Source organism: Mandrillus leucophaeus, unplaced genomic scaffold, assembly GCF_000951045.1.
Source record: "Mandrillus leucophaeus isolate KB7577 unplaced genomic scaffold, Mleu.le_1.0 Scaffold185, whole genome shotgun sequence".
NCBI lineage: Eukaryota > Metazoa > Chordata > Mammalia > Primates > Cercopithecidae > Mandrillus > Mandrillus leucophaeus.
Genome location: NW_012101865.1, coordinates 52,702 through 74,970, shown reverse-complemented (window position 1 = coordinate 74,970; position 22,269 = coordinate 52,702). Strand labels below are relative to the sequence as shown.

Sequence of the window (22,269 nt, the reverse complement as noted above, 5' to 3'; positions counted from 1 at the left end):
GAACCCAGAGCCCAGGTCATGCTTTGAGCCACTTTGCAATATGTTCACCTCACAGAACATGTGTGATGTGTTTTCCCTGCCCCATAATAGTGATGGCCATGGTATGCCAAGGCCCTCCTCTGTACCATTCTCACATTTAGTCCATGCAGCAGCCCTGCAGTCGTTGTGAGGGGTGATGTCCTATTTCCCAGCTCAGTAGCTGGTATAGAATCGGGTTCAGTGAGTATGGGTCTGTTTGACGTCTTTAAGTAGGTGTCTTTAAATAATACTAAATAAGTTTGTATTGCATTTTTAATGCAATTGTCTATATTTAATGCAATTGTCTATATATTAATGCAATTGTCTATATACTTGGAAAATATTGATTCTTTTTGGAGAAAACCAGTTGAAATGTATGAGGTCATAAAGAGCTTCCCAATCATCTCTACTTCCCCCTCCTCTGCAGAGTCAATCTGCTCTCCTCACCCTAGGCCAGTCCCCAGGCCGTCCCCCCATCTTTACCTCATCACTAGCATTGCAACTCACAGCCAAAGGCAGAGAAAAACAGGCAGACAGGCAAGGGGACTAGGAGATTCTCCGTGCTCTGCTTCCTCCCCCTGCTGCTCCACCCCCACACTATTCCCTCTAGCCAAAACCAGTCCTGACCAGCCTGGAACATGCTCTGGCCTTTCACGCCTCCGTGCCTTCGCACATGCTGTTCTTGAAGACTGGAATGCTTTCCCTCCCACCTTCTCCACCTCCAAACTCCTACAGTCTTACCAGCTCAGATGTCACCTCCTCTGTGAAGCCTCCCCGCCCCGCTCCCCGCCAGCTAGGAATCCACCCCCTCCTGGGTACAGACAGCACACCCCTTATTATAGCACTTGGACTGCAATGGCTGTTTGCAAGTCAGTGTGTCCCCCATGTCCCCAACTCCTTGTGCAGTGATGAGCCTTTATGCAGCCCAGGTCACTTTGATTTTCTGAGGTGCCCATCTGTCTGAAAATGAAGAGACGACAACACAGGATGACACACATGAAGGCAGGTTTTAAAATGTTTAACAAATTAATGTTAAATACTATGACAATTGTGCTGCTCACAAGATAATTATAAAATTTATTAAAATATAAGAACTTAGAGTGCTCCACAGGCACAGTGGCCTGGTAATAGAGTACAGGTTTAAGGATATACAAGGAGGGTCTTTGATCCCATCAGCCAGTGGAGCCGACATAATGTATAACCTTACTTAGAGATAAGGTCGAAAGCCTAAATTGGAGACCCTGGCCAAATGGCTCTTCTGGCCTCTTTCCCAGTGATGACAGGCTGTCCTGCTGCCTCTGCACATAGTAGGTACTCATTGTTTGCTGAATCATGGGAACGAATACAGCTTTCCAATTTGGTTACCGAAAACCCACATACAGTAAGTATTCCCAAGAAACACCGCAGTCTAGAACAATGGGGCAGGAAGCCACCTCCTCCTCCAATGACCCCAACCCTGAGTCCAGCTGAAGGCTGCAACAGGAAGCCCCTCAGCCACTGTCCTTCCACTCCCTCTTCCCCACTGCCCCCAGGGGCTCCAGATGCAGTCATGCTTTCCATCCGCTCCCAGCCTCTCTTCTCTTTCCAACCTCTAGAGGGTCCCAGGTGAAGAAAGAAAAAAGCACTTACAGAAGGAGGCAGGCAGCCAAGCTGAGCCCAGAGAGCCGTCCTGGGCGCCACCCCGCCCCCGTCCCGCAGGCCTGAGGAATAAAAGAAACAGCAAGAAGACAAAGAAGGGCTTAAAGCACTGGGGCAAAGGGGTGGGGGGAAGGCCTAAGGAAGTTTACAAAGCAATCTGTCAGAGAAGGGATGAAAAGGGAGCCCCGCTGGGCTGAGGGGCTCAAGCCCTCAGCTCACCTTAGGCCCAGTTAGAAACCTGCAATTACTTCAGCTAGTCAGAAAGACTCCCCTCCTCCTCGCTCCGAGAAGTGTGATTATTAACCTCTGAACCAGAAGTTTCCCTGAGCGTGAAGCCTCAACTTGCTGGGGTTTTGGCAGCCCCAAGTACCTATGCTCTACTAGGCTCAGCACACCGCTCAATGGAGCCCACCAAACTGGCCCAACCTCTGTTGCGTCTGAATTTCTGGAAGAAACACAATGAGGATAAGGTCACCCACAGTTTCTCACAGCTATTGAGCCACTTTGATTTCCCAGATTTTCTGGGCTATCCAATATACCCACAAGCAGTTCTGGAAGTTTCCCTTACCACCAAAGCCAGGGTTCATAAAAAGTAACGGTTATCATCCAAGAGCGCACGCTCTGGAGCGCTTTAATCATCTCACCCACGCCTCACAACATCCTTAGGTATGATGGCCCTCATTTTAGAGAAAAGGAAATGGGCCTGGATTCAATGACTTTCCAAAGGATACACAGCCTGGATTCCGAACCAGGTCTGTCTGACCTTGAGGCCCACGCTCTTTCCACTGGGGATACCGCCTCTCAGGAATCCTCCAGGATTCCATTTTATATGGTGCTCGGATCAATTTTATTTTTACAGCCAGTCTAATTTAGCAGTGGGGGGCTGTATACTAACTTTAGTGATATTAATGTTACTAAGTCTGGTAACCCACTACAATCGGACCAGCCTCGGATCGATTTTAGATGAGGTAGGATGGTATAATTCTGTGACATCTGAAGAATTCCTAGCCCCACAGTTGCGGGTGGAAAGAGAAGGAATGGGAAAGTGTGCATTATGGCTGGGTCGGGTCCTTCTAGTTCTTTTTAGACACTTGAGTAATTTAATCATAAATGACCGGGCATTGGGAACAGGACACTCACTAATAAAAGCATGGCCTGGAGTTATGTTTGAAAAAAAATTTCAAGTTCCTCAGTGGGTGGATCTATCTGCAAAACAAAAGAAAGGCCCCTTTCCCAGCCCAGGCAGAGAAGTCTCCTGTACAGTTAGAGACAACAGGCTTCCGGGCACGTAGCCAAGGTTCTGGGGATATTTATAACTTGAAGAGGGTGGGAGTCCCTAATAAGCTGCTATATTCTTTTTCCATCACTTCCCTCTCCAAGGCTACAGCGAGCTCGGAGCTCTTCCCCACGCAGAATGCCTGCTTTCCTTAGTGCTGGACTTCCATTGTCTAATTTCCTCATACTGGCTGGGGAAAGGGAAAGCTGCGAGTCCTCCCGTTCCGAGGAACTCCAGCTGAATGCAGTTTAGTTGCTGGTGGTTTCTTGGCCAACCTCTGTGGTCTCAGGGATCTGCCTATGAGCCTGTGGTTTCTTTGAGCTGCCTGCGAGTCTGAGGCCTCGGGAATCTGAGTCTTTAGGATCAGCCTACGACATCTGGGTTTCGCCTGCAAGTCTACAGATTCGAGATCTGCCTGCGGGTCTGAGACCTCCGGGACCTGCCAGTGCTAAAATCTTTCTGAACGCCAGGTCTGAGAGAACGCTGCGGCTCTGGGATCCGTTCGCGGTCTCAGGTTTTGGAGACGACGATCTAGTGGATCTTTTGCGCGACAGGAGGTAAGTCTGTTCGTCCCCCACTCGGGTTTTCGGCTTCCTACCTTCAACCGAACGGGGACTACTAACATCCTGAAGGCCCGCCCGGATCAGGGCCTCAGACGCCCAGGGTCCCTTCGGTGCGGGAGGCCGCCGGGAGCCCCTGTAGCAGACTACCCCTCGGGGACGATAAGCAGGACCCGCCCCCGCCCAGGGGCCTGGCTATCTCCTCCTTACACGCCCTACACCGCCACCCGCTTCTGAGTTCCCCCAGGGTTTTCGCCTCCCCGCTGATGGACGCCACTCAGTCCGCCGCTCGAGGGGCGCCCTCTTGAGAAGGACGCAGTCGCACGCCCCTACAGGGTTAAAGCGCCGAAGCCGAGATACCGCCAGGGTATGCTGCCGACCGCACTCCCGAGTCGCCCGGGCGGCGCGGGGCCTCTCGGGAGTTGTATTCCGCACGGAGCCGCGCGGCCGCAGGCGCTGCTGGGAGATGTAGTGCGTGGGCGGGGCTCAAAGTTCCAGCTCGGCCTCCGAGTCTCCCCTGGGGAGTGGGCGGCTGCCGCTTCCCTCTCCAGCCTGTGCTGTCAAGCAGGGGCTAATTCTAGCTCTGCTCAACACAGACCGGCGTCTAAATTAGGCCTGACTTCGCAGAAAATAAGGCCCGACTCAAGAGAAGCTTCTAGGGACGTGAGGCGAAGCAGGGCAGCTTCCCTGGCTGAATCGTGCTGCAGTCTCCATGAGAAGAAAGCGAGAATACTCCGCCCTCACTGGGAGGACGTGCTTACTTCTTCACCCTTTTGTTCTTTTCCCTCCTCGGCTTTTGGCCTCTGGCTGGCTTTTGTACGCGGGAGTGGAACTCCAACTCCCGGCAGGCCATGGGGGCAGGCACAGGCGCACTAGAGGCTCTTGGCCACGCTGTGGGAGGCGGGCCTAGTGTTCCGCCTCTGATTGGTAGAGTGTTTCACGAACTTCGCTCGCTGATTGGCTGAGGCAGCTGCCGGAAAGGACCGGGCCTCGAGACGGCAGAGCGGAGGCGTTCCCTGGGCTGGGCTGAGCGCCTCCTCCTGGAAACAGCATCGGTCTAACCCCCGGCGCGGGAGGGACCCAGCCAGGGGGCTGTCCTAGTAGATTCCGGCATTGCCTCCACCCCGCTGTGGCGGAGACACAGAGGGCGGGTCGCGCTCGAGGGTCAGGGAGGAGAGTGACCCGGCCCTGGTCCAGGGCCCTCCCTGCACGCCTTGGGGCCAGAACTCCAGCCCTGGGGAGTGGGCAGGGCCTGTTTTCCGTGCCTCACACCCTGCTTTTCGCCTCCTTCAGCGCTGTCTGCTAGCTGCTTTTCCTGCTCTCTCTCCCTGGAGGCGAACCCTTGTGCTGGAGATGGCAGCCACCCTGCTCATGGCTGGGTCCCAGGTAAGCCGGGGGTGGCTTCTCGGACCTTATCTCTTCTTACCCACCTCGTCCGGCGTTTCTCCGCTCTGCAAGTCCCTGTGGGAAATTCCCTGGGATTAGTAATTCGCTGGCTTCGATATTCTGCCTCCAGGGGCCTAGTACCAAGCCAGTATTGTCACAAACAAGCATATATCGAACACCTGCTGTATGCCTTTAAATACTGGGGAGATAAAAGATGGACGAGATGGGCGCTACCTTTTGGCTCACAGTTCACAATCTATAGGGAGAAAGGCGGATCCACTTACGCGTGGCACAACGTAATAAGTGCTCTATTTGCTGTAGGAAAAAAGTGCTGTAGTGTGGGAATCACTCCCAAGAAGTGGGAGTGATTAAGTCTATCTGGGGCATCCGAGGGGAGTGGAGTAGTGCAGAGGGGTAGGGGGCATTGAAGAGCAGTTGGTACTGGAGCGGGACCTTAAAAAGCAGTAGAATTTCACTAGTGTGAGAAGGATATTCCAGGGAAAGAGGGACATTATGAGTAAAGGTATGGAGCAATGCAAGTGCCAGATAGGTCCTGAGAAAAGCACAGCCAGAGGATAAAGTTCCTGAGTGGGGCAGGGATAGCTGGCCATGGGACCAGAACAATCAGCTCATAAATTGCTGCCTTTACCACGTCTCTTTTTTGCTTGAATATTTCTTCTTTGGACTCTATAGATCACATTTAATATCTTTTTCCTCCTGAATATTTCTAACTATGTTTGTAATTTCAAGAAGTCCTAAATACAGAATAGTAGGGAAGCGTTGTGTGATTTCAGGCACCTGTGACGTTTGAAGATATGGCCATGTATCTCACCCGGGAAGAATGGAGACCTCTGGACCCTGCACAAAGGGACCTTTACAGGGATGTTATGCAGGAGAATTACGGAAATGTTGTCTCACTAGGTAAGTAAGGAGTCTACCTTTCTTTGCCTCCACGTTTTTGAGATCATGTCAAAATGACTTGGTTATTTCAACGCAGCCTAGTGGTTTGATGTTTTAAAGCACTTAATTGCATATTGGCTTGACTTGAGTCCTCAGGCGGATCTTTGAATGTGGGAACATCCAGGTCATATTGTCTAAAAAGAAAAAAAACTGCTTCTGCACATTTTAGAAACGTTCAGATTTCTTGTGCCCTGAGTCATTTTCCAATCTCCAGCCTGTTTGTACAGATCACTGACCAAACAGGTCTGGCATAATAGTGCTTGCCAGAATATAAATGCCCCTATAAGTAGTGCTTTTACTCTAGGGTGCTAAAAAATGAGGGGATTCTAACCCAGGTTCATGGGAGGGCGAAAGCCACCTTTTTGTGTTTGTTTTGGCTTCAGAGCACTAGCTTTGACTCAAGTTCCTTAGCTGAGTAGGTTGCCATCTAGAAATGTTTCAGTGTTGATGATGATAGATTTCTAGTGTGTCAAATGCTGTTCCAGAAGAATGCTGCAATAGATCACAAATTCTATTCGAGAGGGCAGCTGATTTTTTTTACATGATCTGCAAGCCTGTCTTCTCTCTTTGCTGTACTTTGGTCTGGGTGTAACTAGAATAAACAGTATATTCTTGAGCTGAACGGTCTTTTGACTCACTCTGCCTCCTGTCAAGACTTGACAGACATTAGCAAGCGTGTGTGGGTCACTAGGTCATCTGCCACTCATTAGGACTAATCCTTTTTTTGAAATCTTTATTCCCATAGCCTTTCTCAGAACAAAAGGCAACTCTGAGGGCTTTCCTTTTTAACTTGAGCTTTCTCTGATATCCCTAGTTTCTTGAATCCTTTCTTTATAAAAGTAACTATAAATAGTTATCTACCCAGATCTATTGCAGTCTGTAACCCAAATATTCCACTTAATCCAACAAAAGCAAAAAATGACAATCATTTAAAAATGTGAATTTACATTTCTATAGTTTAGCCCCAAAAGCACTTGTTAGAAGCATGGAAGCACCAAAAAACTGGTTTTTTGCCCAAATAAGTTTGGGAATGGGAATGGGTTTAAAAATGATTACAAGACGACCTTTTTCTTTTCTTTTCTTTTCTTTTTTGAGATAGGATCTTGCTCTGTTGCCCAGGCTGGAGTGCAGTGGCATGATCACAACTCATTGCAGCCTTGACCTCCCAGGCCCAGGTCATCCTCCCATCTCAACTTCCTGAGTAGCTGGGATCACAGATGTGTACCACCTTGCCCAGCTAATTCTTTTTATTTTTTTAAAATTTTTCAATTAAAAAAGATTTTTTTCTGAGACAGAGTCTCACTCTGTTGCCCTGACTGGAGTGCGGAGTTCAAGCGATTCTCCTGCCTCAGCCTCCCAAGTAGCTGGGATTACAGGCACATGCCACCATGCTCAGCTAATTTTTGTATTTTTAATAGAGACAGGGTTTCACTATGTTGGTCAGGCTGGTCTTGAACTCCTGACCTCAAGTGATCCACCCACCTCGGCCTCCGAAAGTGCTAGGATTACAGGCATGAGCCACCACAACCAGCCTCTTTTTATTTTTAATAGAAGAGAGACCTCCCTGTGTTGCACAGGCTGGTCTCAAACTCCTAGGCTTAAGTGATCCTCCTGCATCAGCCTCCCAAAGTGCTGGGATTAGAGGCCTAAGCTACTGCATCTGGCCTTATAAGGCCTTTTTACCTTAGGATTCCTTAGAGCCTTTAGTGTGTTATTAGGCATTGTGAATTTTGAAGGAAACGATATTGTATGTACCATTTACCAACCTAGTTTATTCATGAACCCTTTTCTCCTGAAATGCATACTTTCTTTCTGAAGAGTGTACTAAGAAACCCAATTTGGAGAATGCAGTGTCTGGTATAAAACTTCTTGTAGACAGTGGTTGTGTATTTTGATTTTCATTTGAAGACTGCATGTGAAATAGACAATGCCAAGGACGTTCTCAGCCAGACATCTTTTTTGCCTTCTTCAACCTTCCCACTTCTATGTTCATTAAAAGGTCACTGAAAAGTAGGAAGTGACATTTGTCAGTCACTTTTCTGTCAACTATGACATAGGTAAAGATTCATTTTTCTCCATGTTAACATAGTTGGTTCTGGCTGGGCACGGTGGCTCATGCCTGTAATCCCAGCAGTTTGGGAGGCCGAGACGGGCGGATCACCTGAGGTCAGGAGTTCAAGACCAGCCTGGCCAATGTGGTGAAACCCCGTCTCTACTAAAAATACAAAAAAATAGCTGGGTGTGGTTGTGGGCACCTGTAATCCCATCTACTTGGGAAGCTGAAGCAGGAGAATCGCTTGAACCCAGGAGGCGGAGGTTGCAGTGAGTGATGATCGCGCTATTGCACTCCAGCCTGGGCAACAAGAGTGAAACTCTGTCTCAAAAAACAAAACAAAACAAACAAAACAACCGTAGTGAGTTCTTAGTAAATATTTCTTGATGCTACTAATGATGAAGGCTTGGCAAGTTAAAAAATACACACTCACAAAATATCTGGACTCTTGCCTTTTAGATATTCTAATTTAGAGTCTCATATTTTCTGCTTCGAGTTTTCTTTCAAAACACGAGGAATATATATAGTTTTCTTTTCTTTCTTTTTTTAAGAGATAGGGTATCGTTCTGTCACCCAGACTGGTGTGCAGTGGCACAATCACAGCTTATTGCAGCCTTGAACTCCTGGGCTCAGGTGATCCTCTTACCTCAGCCTCCTAAGTAGCTGGAACTACAGTTGCATGCCACCACACCCACCTAATTTTTTAAATTTTTTGTAGAGATAGGGTCTCCCTATATTGCCCAGCCTGGTCTTGAACTCCTGGCCTGAAGTGATCCTCCTGACTTGGCCTCCTAAAGTGTTAGGATTACACGCGTGAGCCACGGCACCTGGCCTGTGTAGTTTTCTTAAGGAATCATTAATTACAGCGATACAGAACATGAATTTTGACAGACCTGAGTTTGAATACTGGCTTTACCATTTACTATGGTGTCGAACAAGTCAATTCACTTGTCTGGGTCTTGGATTTCTCATTAATGAAGTAGAAATAATCACAATTCCTGACCCTCAGAATAGCTGTGATAAAGAATATAGTAATTCATATAAATAATTTAGGCTGGGCACAGTGGCTCAGGAGTTCAAGACCAGCCTGACCAATACGGTGTAACCCTGTGTCTACTAAAAATAAAAAAATTAGCTGGGCGTGGTGGCATGCACCTGTAGTCCCAGCTACTGAAGAGGATGAGACAGGAGAATTGCTTGAACCTGAGAGGCAGAGGTTGCAGTGAGCCAAGATCACGCCACTGCACTCCAACCAGGGCAACAGAGTGCGACTCTGTCTCAAAAAAAAAAAAAAAAAAAATTAATATAGTCCTGGCACATAATAGGTAATTTTTGTTCTTACTAGCCTTATTGTTTACTTTTTATTACAGATTTTGAGATCAGGAGTGAGAATGAGGTAAATCCCAAGCAAGAGATTAGTGAAGATGTACAATTTGGGACATCTGAAAGACCTGCTGAGAACACTGAGGAAAATCCTGAAAGTGAAGAGGGCTTTGAAAGCGGAGATAGGTCAGAAAGACAATGGGGAGATTTAACAGCAGAAGAGTGGGTAAGCTATCCTCTCCAGCAAGTCACCGACCTGCTTGTCCACAAAGAAGTCCACACAGGTATCCGCTATCATATATGTTCTCATTGTGGAAAGGCCTTCAGTCAGATCTCAGACCTTAATCGACATCAGAAGACCCACACTGGAGACAGACCCTATAAATGTTATGAATGTGGAAAGGGCTTCAGTCGCAGCTCACACCTTATTCAGCATCAAAGAACACATACTGGGGAGAGGCCTTATGACTGTAACGAGTGTGGGAAAAGTTTTGGAAGAAGTTCTCACCTGATTCAGCATCAGACAATCCACACTGGAGAGAAGCCGCACAAATGCAATGAGTGTGGAAAAAGTTTCTGCCGTCTCTCTCACCTAATCCAACACCAAAGGACCCACAGTGGGGAGAAACCCTATGAGTGTGAGGAGTGTGGGAAAAGCTTCAGCAGGAGCTCTCACCTAGCTCAGCACCAAAGGACCCACACGGGTGAGAAACCTTATGAGTGTAACGAATGTGGCCGAGGCTTCAGTGAGAGATCCGATCTCATCAAACACTATCGAGTCCACACGGGGGAGAGGCCCTACAAGTGTGATGAGTGTGGGAAGAATTTCAGTCAGAACTCCGACCTTGTGCGTCATCGCAGAGCCCACACGGGAGAGAAGCCGTACCACTGTAATGAATGTGGGGAGAATTTCAGCCGCATCTCACACTTGGTTCAGCACCAGAGAACTCACACTGGAGAGAAGCCATATGAATGCAATGCTTGTGGGAAAAGCTTCAGCCGGAGCTCTCATCTCATCACACACCAGAAAATTCACACTGGAGAGAAGCCTTATGAGTGTAATGAGTGTTGGCGAAGCTTTGGTGAAAGGTCAGATCTAATTAAGCATCAGAGAACCCACACAGGGGAGAAGCCCTATGAGTGTGTGCAGTGTGGAAAAGGTTTCACCCAGAGCTCCAACCTCATCACACATCAAAGAGTTCACACGGGAGAGAAGCCTTATGAATGTACTGAATGTGAGAAGAGTTTCAGCAGGAGCTCAGCTCTTATTAAACATAAGAGAGTTCATACAGACTAAGTCCTGTAATTATGATGGCTGAGAAATGATTCATTTGAAGATACAATTTTATTTGATATCAATGAACGCCCTCAAGACTGAGCTGCTTTTATCATACTCTTGTAGTAGTTGTGGGCCACAATTTAAACCATCAGAGGTGACAAGCCATTTGAAATTCTGACCCTCAGCTTTGGGAATGTTATCTCCTCCAAAATGGTGATTTTTATTCACTCAATGGGTTACTTCATTAAAATCAGCCCCACAAGTAACTGGAAAACGGAAGACCAGGGGACAAATGCTGGTGAATGCCCAGGCTTGGAAATGGAGTAAATCTTTAAATGTTATTTTCTCCCATCCTTGGCCCAAGGAACTATGCTAAGTGAAATGTGGGACTGTAATAGGGTGGTCATGGCTGCTTTGGAAAAAGGCAACTAGAGACTCTGCCTGAATTGCCACACCTATTCACACACCACAGTAGTTGGGCACACACATCTTCCCCTCCAAAGGGCTTTTTCCTTGAGTTGCTCATGCATTTGTATCTTTTCCATCTTCCTGAGGGCAAGATTTTGCACGATGAAGGCAATGATTGTAACTTTTCTTCTTACTGTTTCTAATTAGCTCATTTAAAACTTGCATCTTTGAGAAAGCTAACTGAAGATACAGTTGGAAAGGAAAAACAAGACACAGGTTTGGGGACCAAGGACCCATCAATGATGGTGACTTTAGCAGAAGATGCCCACAGTTATTACTGCCATTAATCAGATTTATGAATTTTCTTTGGGGATCACTATAGGGAACATTGCAGGGAAAATATCTTCAAGGAAAGATAGGACCATCAGTGACAGTTAAGTTTAAGGAGCAAGTGGAATTGACTCCTTCAGGGAAGGAATCACAGAGTCCCTTCCCAAGGAATGTAGGTCGTTTCTGTGTTTTTCCCTCTCTAATGTTTAAGATCAACTCTTCCTATCCTGCTAACTCTTAAGATTTGATAAGGGCCACATCCCAGTGTTTATCTTAGCTTGCATCAGGGCATGTGTATGTACAGTAATGTGTATTCCTGTGGTTTTTCTAATAGCAGAAACTGAATTTACAGAGACTTAGCATGTTTTTGGGTGATGTGAGTCATGTGACAGAAGTATAAACATAACTCCAATGTGAGAAATGTCCTTTTTTCATTATGAAAAAAATTTAAACACTAGTGCTTTAGTGTGCACTCTCCTGTAAGGTCTGTCTTTGTTCAGAGCTAAGCACTTGTTTGTATGTGTTTGTCAATTGTGGAAGATAATGACCAGACAAATAGGTCAATTGTCCTATTCTCAGAATGAATTATCTTCTATGGCAATGAAGAACTCTTTGGCTTAGAAGGAATTAACAAACCTTGGTAGGAATGTATTTCCATCCTCCCACCCTACAGATATGAGTGGTTAAAATAACAGCTCACCCAATTTAAACCCAGTAGTGTCCGTTTTCCTAATCTCAGTCCAGGTAGGAATTAAGAAATATCTCAAATGTTGATGCTTATCCAAGCATGTTGGGGTGAAAGGGAATTGGTGCCCAGAAAATGGGACTGGAGTGAGGAATATCTTTTCTTTTGAGAGTACCCCCAGTTTATTTCTACTGTGCTTTATTGCTACTGTTCTTTATTGTGAATGTTGTAACATTTAAAAAATGTTTTTGCCATAGTTTTTTGGGACTCGGTGTTAAAGGAGCCAGTGGTCTCTCTTGGGTAGAGTATTATAATGAGTTATTGTGACCCACAGCTGTGTGGGACCGTATCACTTGTTAATAACACAACCTTTAAAGTAACCCATCTTCCAGTGGAGTTCCTTCATGTTGCCACTCCTTTTTAAGGATAAACTCAGGCAAGGAGCATGTTTTTTTGTTCTTTACAAAATCTAGCAGACTGTGGGTATTCATATTTTAATTGTCAGGTGACACATGTTCTTGGTAACTAAACTCAAATATGTCTTTTCCCATACATGTTGCTGATGATTGTAATAAATGTCAAAGTTCTCCTGTTGCTTCTGTGAGCCACTACGGGGATCAGCTTGGGAGTGGCCATAGATGACAGCATTTCCATGACCTAACTGTATTTCACCCCCTTTTCCTTCCCTACTGTTCTTGCCCCACCCCAACCAGTTCCTGCTGCTGCTTTTGGCTTCTTAGAGGTGAAGGGCTCAAAACAAGGCTTCTAAGCACGCAGCTATCTCCGTACATGAACAATCTAGCTGGGAAACTGAAAAGACGAGGGCCACCCCAGCTGTCTCCTCTCTTTCTGCCAATTGTTGCCCGTTCGCTGTGTTGAACTTTGTGTAGAACTTATGCATCAGACTCCCTTCACTAATGCTTTTTGCATGCCTTCTGCTCCCAAGTCCCTGGCTGCCTCTGCACATCCCGTGAACACTTTGTGCCTGTTTTCTATGGTTGTGGAGAGTGAATGAACAAATCAGTATGTAGAACAGTTTTCCTCATGGTATTGGTCACAGTTATACTAGTGTTTGTATTATTCTAACTATATTCTATAATTAAAAGTATAATTTTTAAAGTCAGCAAACCTGAGAATTATTTTAGTAATCCAGCACTGATTCATATAATGGCTTTTCATCAGATTCATTAAAATCGGGCATGACTGTCTTTACACTGATGCATTTTGTACAGATGTACAGATATTTTACACAGATGTTCTTGTAGGCATTTAGGAGTGTAGTATCTTGAGCCCTATGGTTATTGCCATATCTTGGGAAGATGAAAAAACCCGAGTAGTGTTCTATGAAGGTTATGCTGGTGATAAAAGCCACATGGAAATGTTTGGTATGGGTGACTCATTAGCTTTGGGGAAGGAAAAAAAAAATCCAAAAAGAAAAATGAGAGAAGGCCTTGTTGCTTTAAGGAGATATTTTGGAGTATTCATTAAGAATACTAAGTCTTCTGGGTGCAGTGGCTCACGCCTGTAATCCCAGCACTTGGGGAGGCCGAGGTGGGTGAATCACCTAAGGTCTGGATTTCGAGACCAGCCTGGCCAATATGGTGAAACCCCATCTCCAGTAAAAACACAAAAATTAGCCGGGCGTGGTGGCTTGTACCTGTAATCCCCACTACTCAGGAGGCTGAGGCAGGAGAGTTGCTTGAACCTGGGAGGCAGAGGTTGCAGTGAGCCGAGATCACACCACTGTACTCCAGCTGGGTGACAGAGCGAGACTCTATCAAAAAAGAAAAAAAAAAAGGAAAAAAAACTAAACTAAAACAGTTTCTACCACACTAGGATTGAGTTCCTAGAACAGATACCTCTTAGAAACAAAGGCTCTCTATTCATGTCATAGTTGTACAGTCTGCCTAAGGCTGTGATTAGGTATTAACAGGATGTGGCCACAATTTTCAAATTACTTACAAGTAATTTTCTCTCAATGAAATCTTTTTTAAAATGGACAGCCAGCCTAGGCAAAGGTAGGGATAGAAGTGCTTTATATTGGGAAAAATATAAATACGAAAGAAATGTTTTTAATTCTGTAGCCAAGACTTGCAAAGAAGAGAAACTTCATCAAAAACCCTTTTTTTTTTTTTTTTTTTTTTTAAGACAGAGTTTTGCTCTGTCACCCAGGCCGGAATGCAGTGGCGTGATCACAGCTCATTGCAGCCTCGACCTCCCCAGGCCCAAGTGATCCTCCCCACCTCAGCCTCCTGAGTAGCTGGGACCACAGGTGTGTGCCACTACACCCAGCTAATTCTTTTTGTTATTTTTTAGAGATGGGGTCTCCATGTTTTGCCCAGGCTGGTCTCAAACTCTGCGGCTCAAGTGCTCCGAGTCAGCCTCCTAAAGTGATGGCTTACAGGTGTGAGCCACCATGCGTGGCCTCAGAATATTATTTAGGCTACTCTGGGCCACTCTGCTTATGGGTGAGCCCTGCTCTGTCTATAGAGCAGCCAGAAATATATATACATATAAACTCTTAGCCGGGTGTGGTAGCAAGTGCTCCCAACTACAGAGGCTGAGGCTGAGGCTGAGTTCGAGGCTGCAGAGCAAGACCTCATCTCTTAAAAGCAAAAACAAAAACAAAAACAAAACTCGGCCGGGTGCGGTGGCTCACGCCTATAATCCCAGCACTTTGGGAGGCCGAGGCGGGCGGATCACGAGGTCAGGAGATCAAGACCATCCTGGCTAACACGGTGAAACCCCGTCTCTACTAAAAATACAAAAAAATTAGCCGGGCGTGGTGGCGGGTAGTCCTAGCTACTCAGGAGGCTGAGGCAGGAGAATGGCGTGAACCAGGGAGGCAGAGCTTGCAATGAGCCGAGATTGTGCCACTGCACTCCAGCCTGGGCGACAGAACAAGACTCCGTGTCCAAAAAACCCAAAACAAAACAAAACAAAAAAAACAACAAAAAAAACTCTTCTTACTACATGTTCAGCATTTTTCATTGCTGGGAAGGAAAGTTAAGGGAAAATGCTAGTTCACCTGGAGAAGTATAGCTCAAGAGCCTCCCTCTAAGAGTATTTGATATGTTAATATCTTGCCATTGTTGTTATTATTGAGCAAATTTCCTTCTGTGTGAACTGTTCTCTAAGACCCTAGAGGTAGGTTAGGACTGTGTTTCTGGGCCATTAGGACATCACTGAGTGCACTGAAATGATAATTTGTTAAGTGGTTCCCTGGTGTTGTAGAAGTTGGTGTAGCTCCCAAAGGAGTTCCCAAGCCCTGGGAGAAACTGACTCTTTGGAAGCAGTTGTTAGATACCCACCTCTGCGGTAGAGTAGCAGATGTGGGCTCTACTTATCGATAGGAGACTTCGATCGTTAGTGAAAAACAGCTGAATTAATGGGAGAAAATTACCTTGTAATGACCTAAAATGGGTCCATGGGAAATCCCATTGCATAGTCTGTTTTTCTAAATGCTTCATTCCCAAAGTTTATATCATTTTCAGCTTCTCTAAAATGCTTTTATTTTGTTTTTCCTTTTGGGTAAGATTGAGAGTGATGACACCAAAATCTGGCAGAGTTTCACACCAGCCCCTGCAGCTGCTTTCTGGACAGCTCCGCTTGGAAATTACCCATCAAAGCATGAACAAAATAACAAAACTAAGTTAAAAAATTATAATAGGAAATTACCCAGACATCTTGAAATCAAACCCTGAACTCAACTTGCCACGTTTTCCCCTACTCCCTGCCTGCTTCTCCTGTTTCTAACTCAGTCATTGCCCACTTATCCAAGCTAGAAACTTGCATATCATACTTACTCCCGTTCCTTTAGCCACCCTCCCCAAATCAGTAACAAATATTGTGTAACTATTTATCCAGTCAGGCCCATACCACCTCCTAAATAGTTCTCAGATCCTTCTGCCTCGCTCTCTACTGCCACCACTTACCACGTGACTTCCGGCAATTATTTAGCTTTTCTGTTCCTTGGATTCCCCATCCGCAAATGGGAGTAATTATGTCTACCTCATAGAGTTGCAAAGATTAAATGAGATCACGGGACTCAAACTATTAGCAGCAATTATTCAGACCATCACTGGGCCATATCTCGCTTACTGAAACGACCTCCTAATGAGTCTCCTCTTTTCTATTTTGATTCCCATCAGTCTGTTCTCCCTTTCTGCTAGAACAATCTTTCTGAAAGGAAAATCCCTTTATGCCACTCTTCTGTGTAAAGCCCTGTCATGCTTCCCATTGCCAGCAGCAAACAGTGAACCTCCTTTGGTGTGATATCTGAGGGGGTCATTCATGATCTGGCCTCTGTCGCTCTCCCCAGCTCTGGTTCCCTCCTCTTTTCCTGAACTTGCAACACTCCAAGCTGCATCTCTTCTGGCCAAGTCCTACTCAACCTTCAGGTCTCATACCTAACTTGCTCTAGGAAACTTTTCCCAATCCCATAAGACTGGATCAGGTGTTCCTTTTCTGTTTTCCCTGGGTTTATCCCAATCAAAGCACTTTATCCTTGTTTTGTAATTGCCTGCTTACTTTTTTGTCTCCTCCATTAAACTTTGATATCTTTGAAGAAGTCACTGTCTTGCTCACCGTTGTGTCTTCAACCCCCAGCAAATGTTTGGGGTAGAATAAGCAGGCAACAATAAAATAAGGAGAATACATATAAATGTTATTCCCTTCATATTTCTGATTGTCACCACACCAAGCTACTCTTTTTTTTTTTTCTAGAATCTCACTTTGTCACCCAGGGTGGAGTGCAGTGGTATGATTTCGGCTCACTGCAACCCCTGCCTCCCAGGTTCAGGCTGATTCTCGTGCCTCAGCCTGCTGAATAACTGGGATTACAGGGCACCTGCTGTCACGCACAGCTGTTTCAGTATTTTTAGTAGAGACAGGGTTTCGCCATGTTGGCCAGGCTGGTCTCGAACTCCTGGCCTCAAGTGATCAGCCCACCTTGGCCTCCCAAAGTGCTGGGATTATAGGCTGTGAGCCACCGCGCCCGGCCGGTACTCATTAAAAGAACTGTAGAATTTCTGTCATTAGTGCATCTGGTGAGGCCTTCTGGAAAGAAGAAGGTGGCTTCCAGAAGTAATGTGAGCCATCTAAGACCCTCCAGGTAAAGACTCTCACTCTGTCACCCAGGCTGGAGTACAGTGTCACAAACACAGCTCACTGCAGCCTTAACTTCTGGGCTAAAGGGATCCTCTCACCTCAGCCTTCCCAGTAGCTAGGACCACAGGCATGCCACCATCATGCCCAGCTAATTTTGTTTTTTATTATTTATAGCGGGGGGGGGGGTCTCCCTATGTTGCCCAGGCTGGTCTTGAACTCCTGGGCTCTAGGGATCCTCCCGCGTCAGCTTCCCAAAGTGCTGGGATTACAGGAATGAACCAATGCACTTGGCAGAGTATGCTATTAAAGGAACCAGAACATATAAAGAGGAGGAGTCTGGGATTGGGGATAAAGTAAATGAAGTCATTTAATAAAAATTCATTGAGCACCACCAGGCATTCTGGCTCACGCCTGTAATCCCATCACTTTGGGAGGCTGAGGCAGGTGGATCACCTAAAGTCAGGAGTTCGAGACCAGCCTGGCCAACATGGTGAAACCCCATCTCTACTAAAAATACAAAAATTAGCTGGGCACAATGGCGGGCACCTATAATCCCAGCTACTCGGGAGGCTGAGGCAGGAGAATCGCTTGAACCTGGAGGGGGGAGGTTGCAGTGAGCCAAGATTGGGCCACTGTATTTCAGTCTGGGTGACAGGGCGAGACTCCGTCTAAAAAAAAAAAAAAAAAAAAAAAAAAGGCAAGCGCAGTGGCTCATGCCCATAATCCCAGTACTTTGGGAGGCTGAGGCCAGCGAATCACGAGGTCAGGAGTTTGAGACCAGCTTGACCAACATGGTGAAACCCCGTCTCTAGTAAAACTTAAAAAAAATTAGCTGGGTGTGGCCGGACGCGGTGGCTCACGCCTGTAATCCCAGCACTTTGGGAGACTGAGGTGGGCGGATCACGGATCATGGGATCACGGATCATGGGTTAGGAGATCGAGACCATCCTGGCTAACATGATGAAACCCCACCTCTACTAAAAATACAAAAATTAGCTGGGCATGGTGGCGGGCACCTGTAGTCCCAGTTACTTGGGAGGCTGAGGCAGGAGAATGGTGTGCACCCGGGAGGCGGAGCTTGCAGTCAGCCGAGATCACGCCACCGCAGTCCAGCCTGGGTGACAGAGCGAGACTCCGTCTCTAAAAAAAATTAAAAAAAAAAAAAAAATAGCTGGGCGTGGTGGCGCATGCCTGTAGTCCCAGCTATTCAGGAGGCTGAGGCGGGAGAATCACTTGAACCAGGGAGGTGGAGGTTGCAGTAAGCCGAGATCGCACCACTGCCCTCCAGCCTGGGCGACAAAGTGAGACTCTGTCTCGGAAAAAAAAAAAATAATTGAGCACCACCTTATGTGCCTGGTATAAAACTGAATGAGACAAAGATTCTGCCCTTGCTGAATTTCTGTTTTTTGGGGAGAGGGACAATAAACCAAGACATATATAACGTTAGCTGGTAACAAGTGTAATGAAGACAAAAGAGACTGCTTTTAGAGGAAGTGGTCATGGAAAACCTCTCTAAAGAGGTGACATTTGAGCACATCTCTAAGACATCAGGATATCTGGGGTAAATGTTCTAACTACTCAGTTTATTGAAGAGCAAATGTGAAGATGCTGAAGCAGCAGTTGGTATGCTGGAGAAACCACCACCAGGAGGTCGCTATGAGTGGGGTTCAGTGAGGAAGGGATCATATGGTAGGAGATAAAAATCATCTTTAGTCATTTAGTTTGAGGAAACTGTTACATCCAAACATATATTCATATGCCCAGCAGGCAGCTGGAAATATGAATTCAGAGCTCAGGACCAAACGTGGTACTGTAAAGAAATGGGAGGCCGGGAGCAGTGTCTCACACCTGTAATCCCATCACTTTGGGAGGCCAAGGTGGGCGGATCACTTGAGGTCGGGAGTTCTAGACCAGCCTGACCAACATGAAGAAACCTCATCTCTACTAAAAATACAAAATTAGCTGGGCATGGTGGCGCATGCCTGTAATCCCAGCTTACTCAGGAGGCTGAGGCAGGAGAATCGCTTGAACCTGGGAGGTGAAGTTTGCAGTGAGCCGAGATCAGGTCATTGCACACTGCACTCCAGTCTGGGCGGCAAGAGCGAAACTTCGCTAAAAAAAAAAAAAAAAAAAAAAAAAAAAAGAAAGAAATATGTAATAAGCAATGCACGGTTGCTAACACCGGTATTCTCAGCACTTTGGAAGGCCAAGGAGGGTGGGTTGCTTGAGCCCAGGAGTTTGAAACCACCCCGGACAACATGGTAAAACCCCATCTAAAAAAAAAATTGTTTTGAAAAATTAGCCAGGCATGGTGGTATACGCCTGTAGTCCCAACTACTTGGAGGGTGAGGTGAGAGGATTGCTTGAGCCTGGGAGGCAGAGGTTGCAGTGGGCAGAGATTGTGCTATTGCACTCCAGCCTGGGTGACAGGACCCTGTATTAAAAATAAATACATACAAGGAAAAAAAAAAAAGAAATGGGAATAGCTAGTGTCTGCATGGAGATGATAATACTAGTGAAACCATGCAAGTGAATGAGATAGCCGTGGCAAAATGTGAGAACAGTTGTCAGGGATGAAGTCCTGGGAACACCAACAGATAATGACAGGCAGAGGAGAGGACCTACAAAGACATATTACAGGGTCTAGAGAAGAACCAGGAGAGGAGAGTCACAAGCCAAGGTCATGGCACATTTCAAGATGTTCAAATACAGCAGAGATATCTCATGAGATACAGTACTTGAAACTCATGAAAACTGTTAAGTACAAGGTGTTGTTATCACTATTAATGATAATTAGAGAGCACCTCTAATGGATTTTTTTTTTTTTTTTTTTTTTTTTATTTGGAGTCTCTCTGAGTCACCCAGGCTGGAGTGCAGTGGTGAGATCTTGGCTCACTGCAAGCTCCACCTCCCAGGTTCTCGCCATTCTCCTGCCTCAGCCTCCTGAGTAGCTGGGACTACAGGCACCCACCACCATGCCCAGCTACTTTTTTGTAATTTTAGTAGAGACGGGGTTTCACCATGCTAGCCAGGATGGTCTCGATCTCCTGACCTCGTGATCCGCCCGCCTCGGCCTCCCAAAGTGCTGGGATTACAGTTGTAAGCCACCGTGCCCAGCCTCTAATGGATATTTTAACTTTAGGGTAGTGAGAATTTAGTTATATCCACAATCTACTGATAACCAATTCTTATTGTTTTGTTGAATTTTCAAAATATATGCAAGTTATACTGAATGCTATAATTACTCCATGACACTACACTGATGTTGGGAACAGGACTCACAATCCCTGCAGAATCTGATTTGTGGAACTGTATATTCAACTTATATATCTGAATACAGGTTCAACTTGTATATCTGAATATGGGTAATAATACTTATCTTAGATTTCTACTGGATTTTCGTTAAAACCTCACAGTAACACCTCCACTAAAGATTTGCAGCATGTGGCTCTTCTGTCTATAGGGAAGCCTGATAATAATGAGAACTCAATGGAGTTACATACAACAGTCTCCTAGAAGTCAATTGATGGAATTAGGCTGCAGCTGTTGCTGTTGCCTCTTTCTCTCTTCCCCTTTCCCCGACCCTTCTTTTGAAACAGGCACTCACTCTGTCACCCAGGCTGCAGTGGTACGATCAAGGCTCATTGTAGCCTTGAACTCCTGGGCTCAAGTGATCCTCCCACCTCAGCCTCCCAAAGTGCTGGGATTACAGGCATGAGTCACCAGGCCCAGCCACCTGCAGCCTTTTTAAAGGCTCACGCCTGTAATCCCAGCACTTTCGGAGGCCAAGGCAGGAGGATCACTTGAGCCCAGGAGGTAAAGGCTGCAGTGAGCCATGATAGTGCCACTGCATTCCAATCTGGGCAACAGACTAGGGTGAGACCCTGTCTTAAAAGAAAAAGGCTGCAGAGTTTACTCTCAGTGGGTGGGTGCACCAAAGTCCTGGTGAGGAGTTGCTAGTGTTGTGGAATGAGAGAATGTTGTGACTGAGTGTTCGGCACTCTTAAACTGGATTTAACAATCCTAAGAGGACTTATTTTTATTTGTTTATTTATTTATTTTTGAGACAGAGTTTCGCTCTGTCGCCCAGGCTGGAGGGCAGTGGTGCAATTTCAGCTCACTGCAACCTCCACCTCCCAGGTTCAAGCGATTCTCCTGCCTCAGCCTCCCGAGTAGGTGGGATTACAGGCAGGCACCACCACACCCAGTTGATTTTTGCATTTTTAGTAGACACGGGGTCTCACCATGTTGCCCAGCTGGTCTCTAACTCCTGGCCTCATGAGATCCATCTGCCTAGGCCTCCCAAAGTGTTGGGATTACAGGAGTGAGCTGCTGTGCCTGACCAAGACATGTTCTTTTCTAACAAATCTACCTAAAGGGGTGTTGCTTTCCAAAGTTGAGACCTTGTGAGGCTACAATTTTATTCCTGCATTGTTCATTTCTCAGAACAAGTTTAAATTGTGCTATAATGCCAATTTGCAAACCACACAAGGTAAATATTCTCATTATCTTATATCACAGTTGGCTTTGGTCCCTAACTAGTGTTTTCTAACTTATTAATCAGATTGACCAGACAATTTTTTTTTTTTTTGAGACAGGGCCAATTGCAGTGGTGCAAACGTGGCTCACTGAAGCCTTGACCTCCCCAGGCTAGGTGGTCCTCCCACCTCAGCCTCCTAGGCAGCTGGAGCTAGAGGTATGTGCCACCATGCCCAGCTAATTTTTTGTAGTTTTTGTAGAGATGGGGTTTCACTAGGTTGCCCAGGCTGGTCTCAAACTCCTGCACTCAAGTGATCCGCCTGCCTCAGCCTCCCAAAGTGCTGGGATTATAGACGTGAGCCACCACTCCTGGCCACCTATATGATTACTTGACTGGTACCTTCAAGAGAAGAATCTGCCAATACTGAGATAATAATTGAACAGTTGCTTGGTAAAGTAGCTTTGGAGTTACGCAGACGACATGTGTTTGATTCTCGGTTCAGGAGTGCGGTGTGCCTTTCAGCGAATGTTTTAACCTCTGTAAGCCTATTTACTCAATAAAATGGGATAATATTACTGAGGTTGCAGGTTCCATATAAGGATCAGCAATAGCATATGTGGAACACTTGACACACAGTAGAGCTCAAAAATGGTAGCAGGCCGGGCGCCGTGGCCAAGCCTGTAATCCCAGCACTTTGGGAGGCTGAGGTGGGCGGATCACGAGGTCAGGAGATCGAGACCAGCCTGGCTAACACGGTGAAACCC

At 46.2% G+C, this 22,269-nt stretch overlaps 1 protein-coding gene and 1 long non-coding RNA gene across 3 annotated transcripts; one reads left to right on the top strand and one right to left on the bottom strand.

Annotated features, from left to right (window-relative positions):
• Positions 1-1,025: 1,025 nt before the first annotated feature.
• Positions 1,026-3,889, bottom strand: LOC105538080. The gene is made up of 2 exons (XR_001005837.1): positions 3,348-3,889; positions 1,026-1,718 (listed from the first exon to the last, which is right to left on the bottom strand). It is a non-coding gene; the product is annotated as an uncharacterized LOC105538080 (long non-coding RNA).
• Positions 2,994-13,039, top strand: ZNF436 (zinc finger protein 436). 2 transcript variants are annotated; one of them, XM_011977817.1, is made up of 4 exons: positions 2,994-3,489; positions 4,786-4,878; positions 5,673-5,799; positions 9,262-13,039. In XM_011977817.1, exons 2-4 carry the CDS (start codon positions 4,846-4,848, stop codon positions 10,509-10,511), a joined length of 1,410 nt encoding a protein of 469 aa, XP_011833207.1. In that variant the 5' UTR covers positions 2,994-3,489; positions 4,786-4,845; the 3' UTR covers positions 10,512-13,039. The 2 variants fall into 2 exon arrangements, with proteins under 2 accessions (XP_011833207.1, XP_011833206.1); XM_011977816.1 differs by lacking the exon at positions 2,994-3,489 and having other exon boundaries at positions 4,463-4,878; positions 9,262-13,035.
• The last annotated feature ends 9,230 nt before the right edge of the window (positions 13,040-22,269 follow it).